Consider the following 14950-nt stretch of genomic DNA (forward strand, 5'->3'; position numbering starts at 1 on the left):
ATCCATTCATCTGTTGATGGACATTTAGGTTGCTTCCATGTCTTTGTAAATTTTCATGCTACTGTAAATAGTGCTGCAATGAACACTGGGGTGCATGCATCTTTTAAAATTAAGAGTTTTCGCCAGATAGATGTCCAGGAGTGGGATTGCAGGATCATGCAGTAATTCTATTTTTAGTTTTTTAAGGAACCTCCACACTGTTTTCCATAGTGGCTGCACCAATTTACATTCCCATCAACAGTGTAGGAGGGTTCCTTTTTCTCCACACCCTCTCCAGCATTTATTATTTGTAGACTTTTTGATGATGGCCATTCTGACTGGTATGAAGTGATACCTCATTGCAGTTTTGGTTTGCATTTCTCTAATAATTAGTAAAGTTGAGCATCTTTGCATGTGCCTGTTGGCCATCTGTATGTTTTCTCTGGAGAAATGTCTTCCTAGATCTTTTGCCCATTTTTAGATTGGGTTGTTTGTTTTTTTGATATTGAGCTACATGCACTGTATATTGTATATTTTGGAGATTAATCCTTTGTTGGCTGCATCATTTGCAAATATTTTCTCGCAGTCCGTAGGTTGTCTTTTTGTTTTATGATTTCCTTTGTTGTGCCAAAGCTTAAGTTTAATTAAGTCCCATTCATTTATTTTTATTTCCATTACTCTAGGAGATGGATCCAAAAAGATATTGCTGAGATTTATGTCAGTGTTCTGCCTATGTTTTCCTCTAGGAGTTTTATAGTATCCAGTTTACATTAGGTCTTTAATCCACTTTATTTTTGTGTATGGTGTTAAAGAATGTTCTAATTTCATCCTTTTACATATAGCTATCAAGTTTTCCCAGCACCACTTACTTTTTAAAAATTTATTTATTTTATTTTTGGCTGCGTTGGGTCTTCGTTGCCGCGCGCGGGCTTTCTCTAGTTGTGGTGAGCGGGGGCTACTCTTCGTTGTGGTGCACGGGCTTCTCATTGCGGTGGCTTCTCTTGTTGCAGAGCATAGGCTCTAGGCACACGGGTTTCAGTAGTTGTGGCATGCAGCTTCAGTAGTTGTGGCTCGCGGGATCTAGAGTGCAGGCTCAGTAGTTGTGGTGCACAGGGTTAGTTGCTCCACACCATGTGGGATCTTCCCGGACCAGGGCTTGAACCCGTGTCCCCTGCATTGGCAGGCAGATTCTTAACCACTGCACCACCAGGGAAGCCCCCCAGCACCACTTACTGAAGAGACTGTCTTTTCTCCATTGTTATTCTTGCCTCCTTTGTTGTAGATTAATTAACCATAGGTGCATGGGTTTATCGCTGGACTTTCTATCTTGTTCCACTGATCCGTATTTCTGTTTTTGTGCCAGAACCATACTGTTCTGATGACTGTAGCTTTGTAGTATAGTCTGAGGTCAGGAGGCCTGATTCCTCTGGCTCCATTCTACTTTCTCAAGATAGCTTTGACTATTTGGGGTCTTTTGTGTTTCCATACAAATTAAAAAATTTTTTGTTCTAGTTCTGTGAAAAATGCCATTGGTAATTTGATAGGGATTGCACTGAATCTGTAGATTGTCTTGGGTAGTATAGTCATTTTAACAATATTGATTCTTCCCATCCAAGAACATGGTATATCTTTCCATCTATTTGTGTCCTCTTCAATTTCTTTCATCAGCATCTTACAGTTTTCAGAGTATAGGTTTTCTGCCTCCTTAGGTAGGTTTATTCCTAAGTATCTTATTCTGCTTGATGTGGTGGTAAATGGGGTTGTTTCCTTAATTTCTCTTTCTGCTCTTCTGCTGTTAATGTATAGAAATGCAACAAATTTCTCTATTAATTTTGTATCCTGACAATTTACTGAATTAATTGACGAGCTCTAGTAGTAGCAAACCTAATCCAACAACATATTAGAAGGATCATACACCACGATCAAGTGAAATTTATCCCAGGGATGCAAGGATTTTTCAATATTTGCAAGTCAGTGTGGTATACCACATTAACAAATTGAAGAATAAAAACCATATGATCATCTCAATAGATGCCAAAAAAGCTTTTCATAAAATTCAACATCTATTTATGAGAAAAACTCTCCAGAAAGTGGGCATGGAGGAAACATACCTCAATATAATAAAGGCCATATATGACAAACCCACAGCTAACATACTCAACAGTGAAGAGCTGAAAGCATTTCCTCTAAGATCATGAACAAGGCAAGGATGCCCACTCTCACCACTTTTATTCAACACAGTTTTGGAAATCCTAGTCACAGCAATCAGAAAAGAAAAAGAAATAAAAGGAATCCAAATTGGAGAAGAAGAAGTAAAACTGTCACTGTTTGCAGATGACATGATACTATACAGAGAAATTCCTAAAGATGTTACCAAATGGTTTTTTTTGGTCTTAGTTTTAAAAGTCTTATTGTGGTAAAATATGCATAAGATTTACCATTCAACCATTTAAAAATGACACTCCAGTGGCATTAATTAAGTTTACAATGTTGTGCAACCATTACTGCTATTTATGTCCAAAATTTTTCATCATTCCAAACAGAAGCTCTGTACCTAACCCATCACCACTTCCACCTCCCAGGGCCTGGTAACCTCTAACCTACTTTCTGTTTCTGAATGGCTTATTCCAGATATTTCGTTTTAAGTGAAATCACACAATATTTGTCTTCTTCTCCCTGGATTATTTCACTTAGCATATTGCCTTCAACATTCTTCCATGTTGTAGCATGTGTCTTCAAGGCTGAATAACATCCCACTGTTATGGATGGACCACATTTTATTTGTTCATTCATCCATCGATGGATGCTTGGGTGGTGTCTACCTTTTGGCTACTGTGAATAATGCTGCTATGAATAGCATGTACAAGTATCTGTTTAAGTCCCTGTTTTCAATTCTTTTGGGTATGTACCCCAAAGTGGAATTGCTAGACCACATGGTAATTCTATGTTTAATTTTCCGAGGAACTGTCAAACTGTTTCCCAAAGGCTGCACAATTTTACATTCCTACCAGCAAGGTACGAAGATTCCAGTTTCTCCAAATTCTCCCCAATACTTGTTATTTTCCATTTTTTTTTAGTATAGCCATCCCAGTGGGTGTGAAGTGGCACCTCATGGTGGTTTTGACTTGCCTTTCCCTAATGACTCATGATGTTGAGCACCTTTTCATGTGCTTATTGGCCATTTGTATGTTTTCTTTGGAGGAACGCCTAATCAAGTCCTTTGCCCATTTTAAAAATGCAATTGGCTTTCATTATATCACTGATTGAGGAATCTTAAGCCCTCTGTCTGTTGAAAACAAAGATTCAAAAGTGTGAAAGTTACCCAATAGTGAGTAGTTCATCATTAGAGCTGTATTCACACACACACACACAATGTTTTACGATACGGCATTGTAATGCTGCACTGGTTTTTCTTTTGTGTTATTACTTGAAGTTAATGCGTAAGCCAGGAATGTTAATTAATCTGATCTCCTCTAAAGGAATATCAGAATAAGTAAAAGAAGACATTGCCACTTTATTTCAACAATTCTATGCCAGTCAGGATTCATTGCACAGGCTGTATTAAATCTACTCAAGCATCTCAGAGCACAATCAAATGCCACAGTTATTGTAGAACAACAGAAGTTTCATTTAAACCAATGTCTCCTTTTAAAGGACAGTGCTTCTTCAAGGGAGGAGTAAATAATGAGCTCAGAGGAAACACCCCCGTGAGCTGAAGGTTCCACCCACCTTCCCTAGACCACCCTGGGGATCTCAGCTGAGCAAGTGAAAATCACAAGCAAGAACTTTAAAAAGAAGGTTCTTAGACTAAGTCTGTCATGTACAAATAACTGACATGCTCTTTGGACGTATTAGAATAAGCACCATTTAAAGAACCTGTTTTTGCTTCATAAAAAAGCCTTAGCCTGATGAGGTGGGCTGGGTGTGCCCCTCGGATGTCCCTTCAGAAAGGAACAAGCCTGTGATATGGTGCTGGGGTGGGGGGAGCTCAGGAAGCTCCCGGTGGTGCCGGTTGCCCTGTCCAGTCCTCTGGCCGCCTTTTTACTTGGACAGGTATGACCCCCACAAAAAGCTCTCCTACTCTCAACTCCAGCTCATGATGGCTTTCAGAGGACCTTTCCTGTTTGTAATGGAAACACTGGCTCCCAGGGATCACACACTCCCAATGTGGAGCACTAGGAAGAACGGTCTTTTTAAGGAATGAAAGTGATTTGTTGACAGATGTGTTCTAACTTGGTTTCTAAAAATGGATTCCACAAAACTTAAATCCAAGACACACGGTTAAAAACTTCCCATTTTTAATACTAAAAAAAGAAAGCGGGATATGGAATCACATACAAACTACGATTATAGCTGTGAAGAAGGGCAAGAGCACAGGAACAAACACAGCAGGATACTAATGGGGGCTAGGGTAGGGCAGAGGGACCCCTGGCGTTTCTCTGCCCATTTGTCAGTTCTTAGGGCACTCATTCATTTCCATAGAATATGACCCATAAACACGTTCAAACACACACACACTTCTATCCTGGAATACCTCTATCACACATTTCTTATCAGGATAACAAAATGCTACAAGTTGGTGATTGCTTTAGATTCTCCTATTGGAGTTTAATACATCAAAACATCAGACAACCAACAACCAATGTGTGGGGATAAAATGTAGGTGTTATTCTAGGAAGGATATTTGATGATCAGGTGGGAATTTTTCCGGTGGTGGCTTTTCGAGTTTTTGAATTTTACTTAATCCTTCTGAGCAAGGAAATCTGGTAATGAACAGAGCCCTCTGTATTTAAAGAATTAAATGAAACTCAGAATAGAATAAGAACTGGTTCCAAGTTGAGTTTAGATGAACTTTAAAGAGCTCTGAGGATATGTTGACTGCTCTCAGTAACCAGGAGAAAGGATTATTATGCCCAAAACTTTCCTTTGAAAGTTTTCAAATATTTCCTTTGAATTCCTGCTGATGTGAAAGTTTTGTTACGCACAAAACATGCAAAACTGCACATTCCAGTGGAGCCCTGTGGAAAAGTATAAAAATTATTTCTATAGTCAATATACAAAAATCAATAAGATCCCATTCCAATAATTATAACACTCAACATTCTGTCAATTTTTCTTTAGGATTTGTCCTTGGGAAATTGATTTAGGCCTTTAAAGATCACTTTACAGTGCGGCTATTTAAGAGATCAAACAGCACGACAATATATCTGCATTACAATACTGACACCTTGGTCAAACAACTACTTACTGCAAGTAGCATCTATCCACCAACACTTCTGTACAAATTTAGCTGAGCCCCTGCAGTTTGTGAAAACACGCTTTCATCTGGAAGTCCTTGTAGCCAACACTGTGGTGCTTTAAAAATCAGAGTTTCCATCTGGTTGAGAATCCGACATGTTTTGTTTTCTCACTTCTGAACCAACAACCTTCCAAGAATACGCACTGGGGGGTCTGAAGTCGAGCCAAACACCTCCTCGGCTCCCGCAGCGCATCAGGGCTGCTCCCCTCACACCCGGAGGTCCTGCGGGCTGTTCCTGAGCCCTTGTCTTCTTTCCAGGGGCCATGAGAGCTAAGGGAGACCCCTGCCCCTGAGGCCACCGACACAAGTGGCAGCCACCCGCACGGGCGACTTATTGGACACCGGTGTTTTGTGCCACAGGCACCGTTGCACCCGCTGCCCTTTGCAACGCAGCGCTCGAGGATCAGCCCCCACACCACGTCTGGCATGGCCTTGAATTAGAGCTTTCTTTGTAGCTCATGTACCAACTCCAATGAGAAGCCTCAAGGCAACACTAAGCAGGAAGAAATAAAAATAATGGAAAATTTACCTCTGCTGAATGGATATTAAAAGGACAATCTTGGCCAAAAATAGGATCATACACCAGGTAACAGCCCAAGATCTAACACCCTCGCACATCATGCACCATGTAAATCGTTAATTATCCACTAGGAAACATGCCTTTTGCCTCTTTGAAAAGTGATGGTGCACAGTTTTCCGTTAGCACCAAATGTTATTCAACCCATTCGTGAATCTGGGTCAGCGAGACCACCTTAATTAGATTCCCCTGCATGATTTTCATTCCAGCTCAAATTTACACCACTTCTCTGACACTGAGGACTTTTACATTTTCTGGCAGGTACCAAACACAGTTAATGACATTGGAGCCCCATGTCTTAGGGAATCAAAATGCAGGTAAAAACCTTATGATGATCCGCTTAATTATGACAATCTACCCATATTGTTCCTAGCATTTTCCTTTTACATGCTATCATAAGGAGACCAGAAATGAAGAAAAAGAAATACAAATCACCCACTGCTAGCTTTCTCAAGAATATACACCAGGATAAATGACTTGCTTGATCAGACTGCTAGCACATGAAAGGGTAGGGTCCAGTGTGGAGTTCAAGGCTAGAGAATATAAGCATACTTGTGAAAATTAAACATAGTTTCACCTCTGTCCTCATTCCTATAAGTAAAAGGCAACATTAAGAAAAAGGTTATTAAATCCTAGTAGAGGACAAACAGAAAACCTGATTCACCAATTTTCTACTTGCCCTTGTTTTTGCTCAATCCAACGAAAGTTGATTTGTTGTTTCATTTATTAACCAACACTGATTTCTTGGCACTGGCTATAAATACTTCCCTACTTAATAGCAGGTTGCTTATAGGGAAGATTATTTCCTGTGAATTTCTGGAACCTGAACTATTCTAGTTTAGATCTTAACTTCAAAAAGAACAGAACAATTTAAAAAACATTTTGGGAATATTTTCTCTCAGTCTCTGGCCTGCTCCCATTCTCTTGACAGTATCTTTTGCAGAGCAGAGATGATTAATTTTAATAAAGTCAGCCTATCAATTATTTCTTTCATGCATCATGCCTTTGGTGGTGTATCTAAAAGTCATCAACAAACCCAAGATCATCTAGATATTCTCCTAAGTTATCTTCTAGGAGTTTTATAGTTTTATGTTTCATATTTAGGTCTATGATCTATTTTGAGCTAACTTTTGTGAAGGCTGTTAACACCTGTGTCTAGATTCTTTTTTTTTTTGGCCTGTGGATGTCCAGTTATTCCAGCACCATTTGTTGAAAAGACCACGTTGTTCCATTGTATCATTGTATTGCCTTTGCACTTTTGTCAAAGATCGACGGACTATACTTACGTGGGTCTATTTCTGGGTTCTCTACAATACCAAGAGTGAACCCTGATGTAAATTATAGACTCCGGTATGATAATGTGTCAAAGGTAGGTTCCTAGTTTGTAAAAAATGTACCACTCTGGTGGGAGATGCTGATAACAGGGGAAGCTGTGCACGTGGGGGTGGGGTGTGCATGGGAAATCTTTGTACCTTCCACTCAATTTTGCTGTGAGCCTAACAATACTCTGAAAAATAAAATCTAGATAAAAAAACAAAAATAAAAAATGTCTGAACAGGAGAGAGAGAGAAAAAAAGACATTTTGGTAACTAATATAAATTTGTACATTTGTAATTCAATGATTTCAGATTATTAACTTGATAAAACATACAAAGAATTGATAACTCTCACAATTTGGGCACCCTGAGCAAGGCAACCACACAACTCACGACAACACATGTCACCCTGTGGTGTCACGTGGGTGAGCCTCCTGAACTGGCAGGGTAGGGTCTGTACCATGCACTTCAGTTACTCCAAGGAAAGCTGTTTTCCTTTTTAAAAAAGTTTTACTTAGGTATAATTTGCATATCATAAATCCATCCATTTGCAGTATAGAATTAAAAGAACTTTGACAGTTTTGCAGAGTGCATAATTATCACCACAATGCAGTTCTAGAACATTTCCATCACCCTAAAGGCATGCCTTGTATTCATTTGTAGTCAATCCTGTTTTCAGCTCTAGCCCCAGTTAATCATTATTCTACTTTCTGTCTCTATAGATTTGCCCTTTCTGAACATTTCCAACAAATGGTATCATATGATACAATCATATAATAAGTGGTCTTTTGAGTCTGGCTTCTTTCAGACTTGGCATATGTTTTTGAAGTTTATCCAGTCTGGGGAGAATTTTCATCTTAACAATACTGAATTTCCTAATCCATGAATACCAACTGTCTGACGTGCTTTTTAAAAAAGGTCCAGTTTTTTTAAGCAAGTCCATTGGGATCTGTTTCTATAATGGATTTCAGAACAAAGAGGTTTACAGCTGTTATGGATTTATTTTTAGTGCTGCAGGGGTCATAGCTGATTTTGTGACTTCTGAATGAATTTGCAGGTAAGACATTAAGCGAAGGGTCACCGCCACCCTCTCTGTACAATTCCTCTAGAGAGTCCCATTGCTGCTGGTGACATGCAGCAAGGACTCACTCCAACCAGCACTTTCTCTGTGGATTTCACGGGGCTTGGCTGGGTGAGCCTGCAGAACTAGAAGGCACTTTTGCCAAGTAACAAGAGACAGTTGCCTATAAAGCTGTAGTTCAGAATAGGTTTCCTTCTCAGCTAGCCAGATATGTCTAAAGTCACTTTGGCCCTACTGTTGGAGTGGTATATTCTGAACTATTTTCCAAGAAAAAATTACCCACAATGCTATTGCATTCTGAATTGAGGCAAAAATCATTAAAATATTTCAACTGTTCAATTATATTTGCTTTCTCAAAAAGTTTAATTGTGGTGATTAGAATGATAGTGTTTTTAAAAAATATGTAATTGGATTTAGTCCAATTTAACCCAATTGAATATTATAAATGCATTAAAATAATTGTTTTAGGAGAATGTTTAAAGATGAGAAAATGTCTACTATTATGAAAAAAGAAGGCAATTATAAGCAATTTCCCACTGTAGCATCTCAGTTTTATAAATATATTAATGTACATTTACAAAATTGTATGTGTACTTAAAGGTTTATGGGTGAAACCGTATGTTTTTTGGTGTTTGCTTTAAAATGCCTATATGGAAAAGGGACAGAAATAATCAGAAGGCTGGATGAAACCAAACTGGCAAAATAAGATCCACGTGAAGCTGGTTGTTGGGCCCTGGTGTTTGTTACAGTGTTCTTTATACACTTAAACATATACACTTGTATATGTTTGAAAAAGTTAATAATAAAAAATAGTACTACATTAGAAATACTACATTAGAAAATAAACTCTGTAAGACTATATGCTAAAATGCTACTAGCGAGTATTTGCTGATATCACTGGGTAGTATACTTATGGATGGTTTAATTTTCTTCTTTATATTATTTTGTATTTTCTAAAGTTTCTACAATGAACATCTATGTACAATTAGAGAAAAATGCCAATAAACATTCATCCTCTCCATTAATACTTGTTGGCAGCTGCCAGGAGCTGGGCCCGGGGGCTGCCAGCTGTGGAGTGTGGGCCACGCCGGGGAGGGGAGGGAAGCCTGTGGAGCTTCCTTCCAGCCTCCCGCAGCTGAAGTCAGGGAGAAGCCTGAGGAGGAAAGAGCCTGGATGCCCCCGGTGAACACAATTCCAGGCCTGGGACACCTGCGAAGATTCAGAGGCATAAGAAGCAAGCCCACGGCCTGGGAGTCGCCTGGAAAACGGATTCCCAACAGACAGCTTCTGAGAATGGCCCCAGATTCTGTCTCTGTTGGTTTCAGCAAACTTTATGGAGACTAATTTTTCAGATGCTGGAGAGAGTGGCTACCAGGGCAGGTGTCCCTGTGGCACCCAGAGCTGGGCTGAGGAGGAGCCGCACCCTGCAGGCGGCCCCCTCCCGTTAGCAGTTCTCGCAAGTGGTCTGAAAATGTGTGATGATTTACTTACTTATATCGTAAAGGTGCAAAGACGAAACTCACCTACAGAGGCACCACAGGACAAACCCAAGTCCACAGTAAGGGTCCAGGCAGATGGCCACTTCTCTAGAGGGGTAGAGCTCACACTGCAGCTTAATAGAACGGCAGAAGGCACTGGTGGCTGCGTGAGACATCTGCAAGACAGCAAGGTCGTGTTAAGTGCACGGAGCCTGAGCCCATCCTAAGGACTCCTGTAACAGAACAAGGACGCATGAAATGCACGGGACCTGACATCTGATACCCAAGAGTGGTTTTATAACAGAGAACAATCGTAGCCAAGCTTTGGTTTTGTTAGGAGAGAGCAGCCTGCTGATCTCATTAGTTTTCCCATTTTCAAGAGTAAACCACAAGCAAAACTTCCTCGTCCCCCAGGACTTAGTAACTGTGGCCCGTGAAGTCAGGCCGTCTTGCATCTGAATGGCGGGTTCGACTGCGATCCCCACTGCAGCCCCGTACTTGTGACTCCTCACATCCCCTCTCCAGGCAGGGACGACACGTGACTTGTGATTCATCTCCAGGCCCAACACCACACCTGTCGTGCAACAGGGGGACCAGCAAAGCACACTGGATGCATGACTCCTGTCTCAATGATCAGGAAATGTGGCTCAGAAGGCCACACACATTTGTGCAGTAAGACATGCTCGTCATTTGACGGCAGCCCAAATCCAATCTCAGTGCAGCTACAGTAAAGAGCTTCTCCAAAGTCAGCAACCAGTCCCACGACAGTCAGTATGGAATGTGAATTCTTTTAAAGTACTGGAAATTATATCTAGTAACATCAATTTTCTCACAGAAGCTTTCTAGCCAAAGAAATCTAAGAGGAAAAGGAAAGTAAAAGCAGCCCAGAAAACTTTACCAAGTTCATGGTCTTAAATATGTCTCAAGTTACCGTGGAGTGCATGTCACCCAGAGCTGAACTGTAAAAGGGACCAGTGCAGAGCATCGTACTATTCAGGAAAGTCCAGTCAAATGCCTGGGAAAAGCATTCATTAGCCACTCCAGGGAAAGAGAGGAGAGAAACCAGGAGCGGGGGTTTCCATCCTACCACAGAGGATCCCTGTCAGAAGTTCTGCACAGAAGAAGATTTCATTGTGGATATTTTACTGAATTCATACAGAGCAATGTAGAATTACTCTAGAATCTAACACACAAGCAGTTCTTCGTAGTCTGCTTTTAAAACCACAACATTTGTTTAAAGAGGAAATGAAGCTGGATTTATGAAACATGCCTTCAACCCCCTGCCTGCTGCATCAGGAGTTAGTAAGACCACAGCTACCAAAATCACCCACATTCTCAGATTAGCAACTAAAACAGACCTTCACAGAACCCCCGCTCTGTGCAGGTGTCGTATACAGCTTGAGAACCGAGCTCTCAGCTCAACTCGGCAGATGCTAATTTGTTAACAGAGGACTTGTGCTTGGGATATAAAAAAGAACACACAGCCTCTGCCCTCAGGAGCTGGCCAGGTAGTGGGAAGTTCAGAAACTTGGTAACTGCAGGGGCTGCAAGCACTTTGACAAAGTGTGGATAGAGCTTAGAGAAAGCAGATGATGATCCTCACACCTCTCTGTGGGCCCAGAGGGTGAGTTAACAGAGTCCAACACAGTGACCAGGAAGCTAACAGGTTAAGAAAACATAACTAAGAATGGGGACTGTCTATCCCTAAGCTCATTCCAATCTTGGACCCTGCCAACATCACAAACCCAGAGCCCATGCTCGAATGCTTTACCAGAACCTTTTAGTATGAAAAACTCCTGCAAACTTGTACTTGAATAAAGAATTAGTTTTCTCAAAGCCCCAAACATCAAACTCTAATGCTCTACTCTAAAAGGGACATTGAGAGCAGATACATCAACGTGGAGGAATTGGGGATAAGGCCAAGGGTATTTATTTTAAGGATGTATCTTATGACATCTTCAGCAAGTTTACCTTCCAGTGAAGTTTTGCTTTGGCTCACGTTAGAATAACTGTCCACTCCTGGGGCACACATCAGCTCACACATCAACTGCAGTGAGCAGGAGAGTGTTCCAGAAGCAAACTGGTGTCAGCTCTAAAACATCCTGCAGGGAAGCCCACCTAAAGCACATGTAGGTGCTGGGCAGGCGCTCCAAAGGACGGCTGTGGAGTGGGGCAAATGCAGACCTAGGATCTCTCTATTAGGAACCTTCAGAGTTCAAATCACACTTTTAAACAGGGAGCATGAACAACTTAAACTGAACATCTGAACTTATACTTGTACATTTTATACTAAATCGGACAATCTGTAATGCCCTTTATAGGGAAAACACTTTACTGGAAAGGCTTTTCTCTGTCAACTTTTGGTGTGTATTGGACACTCAATGATATTTTTGTTCAAAACTGAATCAAAATTTCTTTCTGAGAAAAATGGTGACCTGAGCAACCACAGAGGTGGGAGTTTCCGTTTGGAGCAGACTGTAAGGCAGATAATTTCAACTCTATTTATGCCTCTCAGTATTTGAAGCATGTGGGTTTTTCACTAAACAACATCACAATACACTTCATTTCAGGTACTCATCAAACAAATTAAACAGTCAAAGGTTTAAGAAAAACTTATAAATTTGAGAGAAAGTCTAGTTATTCATCTCTCTGGGATTTCCAGAGTCTATACTTACATTAAGAGGAATCATTAGGAAGTAAGAAAATAGATCACTTTGGCCCTGTTTCAAGTAGTAACATCTTTATAGAATCAAGATTTAATATTATAGTTCCCACTTCTGTAGATCACAGAAATTGGTACGATCAAACGTGTGTGCTTCTCTTGTGGCTGTGACAGTAGGAGGCCAACCCAATTTTCATACTTAGTAAAAAATTCATCTTGGTCTGAAAATATATCTTTATTTTTAAAAGCTTTTCAAAAATTATTTTATTTTATAATGTACTTTATTGGTGTACCACCTCAAATTCTATAAAAAGCAGAGGAGAGGGTTCAGGGAAGATGGCAGAACAGGAATCTCTGTCCTACTTGGACAGTAGCCGCACAGGCAGAATCTGATGTAACTACAGTGGAGCTCTGGAGTCAGTTGATGGCTTGCAACTTCCAGCAGGGCAGGGGAAAGCTTGGACAGTGAACTGCAATTAATTTTGGAGAAATTAAGACATTCCCAGGTTAAAAAAAAAAGTTAAGGGAGTTCATTACATTTAGACCTGCTGTGAAAGAAATGCTCAAGGGACTCCTGCAGGTTGCAATAGAAGAACATTGTAACTCGATGTCATTTGAAGAAGTAAAGGTCTCAGTAAAGGTAAACACAAGACAATTATAAAAGCCAGTATAATTGAACAATTGCTTAAAAACTCTACTTTTTGTTTTCTACATGATTTAAGAGACTAACATACTAAAACAAAACGGTTATTGGCCTAAAAACTAGTGTTATTGTAACTTTGGGTTTCAATTCCACACTTTCCCTACATAAATTAAGACACCAATGCATTTAAATGTTTATTACTGGGACTTCCCTGGTGGCACAGTGGTTAAGAATCTGCCTGCCAATGTAGGGGATACGGGTTCAAGCCCTGGTCCGGGAAGGTCCCATATGCCGCAGAGCAACTAAGCCCATGCGCCACAACTACTGAGCCTGCACTCTAGAGCCCATGAGCCACAACTACTGAAGCCCACGTGCCTCAACTACTGAAGTCCGTGTGCTTAGAGCCCATGCTCCACAACAAAAGAAGCCACCACAGTAAGAAGCCCATGCATCACAACGAAGAATAGCCCCTGCTTGCCGCAACTAGAAAAAGCCCGCGCACAGCAACGAAGACCCAATGCAGCCAAAAATAAATAAATAAATGTATTAAAAAAATGTTTCTTACTATATGTTTTGGGTCATACAGTGTATAAAGATATAATTTTGGGACATCAACAACTGAAAAAATGGTGGGACAGAGCTGCACAGAAGCAGTTTTGCATATTACTGAAATAAGGCTGGCATACAAATTAGAGCATAATAACTTTAAGATATCAAATGGAATCCCATGGTAAGCACAAAGAAAATAGCTATAGAATATATACAAAAGGAAATGAGATAGGAATTTTAAAGTATCACTACAAAAAATCAACTGAGCACAAAATAAGACAGTAAAGCAGGAAATGAGGAACAAAAAAGTTGTAAGACATATGGAAAATAAGAGAGATGAGAAAAGTTCCTTCTTATCAGTAATTACTTCAAATACAAATGGATTAACTCTCCAATCAATGACAGAAATCAGCAGAATGGATAAAAAAAATGATCCAACTACTGCTGTCCACAGGAGATTCACTTTAGATCAAAAGACACAAATAGTTTGAACATGAAAAGATGGATAAAGATATTCCACGCAAACAGTAACCAAAAGAGAGCAGAGGTAGCTATATTAATATCAGACAAATAAAATTTAAATAAAAATGGATACAAGAAACAAAGAATGGCATTATATATTAATAAAAGGTTCATTACGGCAAGAAGATATAACAATTATAAACATCTACAAACCTAAAAGCAAAATATATGAAATATATATATGAAATAAAATATATGAAACAAAAACAGGCAGCTCTACAATAATAATAGGAGACTTTGATATTCCCTTTTCAGTAATGGGCAAAACAACCAGACAGAAGATAAGTATGGAAAGAGAGGACTTAACACAATAAACCAAAGAGCTCTAAGAAACATACAGAGCAATATACGGCCACAACAGAATACACACTCTTCTCAAGAGCACTTGGGTCATGTTCCAGGACAGACCATATTTTAGGCCACAAATTAAGTCTCAATAGATTTAAAAAGATAGATAACATACAAAGTATCTTCTCCAAGTACAACAGGATCAATAGAAGAAAAACTGGAAAACCTACAAATCTGTGGAATTTAAACAATGCCCTCTTAACCAACAGATCAAAGAAGAAACTACAAGGAAAATCAGAGAATATTTAGACACAAATGAAAATGAAAAGACAAGATAACCAAACCTAAGGGGATACTGCCAAAGCAGTGTTAAGGTAGAAATTTATAGCTATAAATGGTTATATTAAAAAACAAGAAAAGTCTCACACCAACAACCTAACTTTACAACTTAAGGAATGAGAAAACAAAGGACAGACTAAACCCAAAGGTAGCAGAAGAAAATAATAAAGATTAGAGCAGAGATAAATAAGTAGAGAATAGAAAAATAGCAGAGATA

At 39.7% G+C, this 14950-nt stretch overlaps 1 protein-coding gene across 7 annotated transcripts in view; it reads right to left on the reverse strand.

Moving 5' to 3' along the window:
* Positions 1-14950, reverse strand: part of DIP2C (disco interacting protein 2 homolog C) — a 364119-nt gene that overhangs the window by 37594 nt on the left and 311575 nt on the right. For all 7 annotated transcript variants that reach the window (XM_082442364.1, XM_082442363.1, XM_082442368.1 and 4 more), the window contains one exon: positions 9776-9906. In XM_082442364.1, coding sequence (XP_082298490.1) covers positions 9776-9906 — 131 coding nt within the window. The remainder of the gene's footprint in view (positions 1-9775; positions 9907-14950) is intronic.

Source organism: Balaenoptera physalus, assembly GCF_965194825.1.
Source record: "Balaenoptera physalus genome assembly, chromosome: 2".
Taxonomy (NCBI): Eukaryota; Metazoa; Chordata; class Mammalia; order Artiodactyla; family Balaenopteridae; genus Balaenoptera; species Balaenoptera physalus.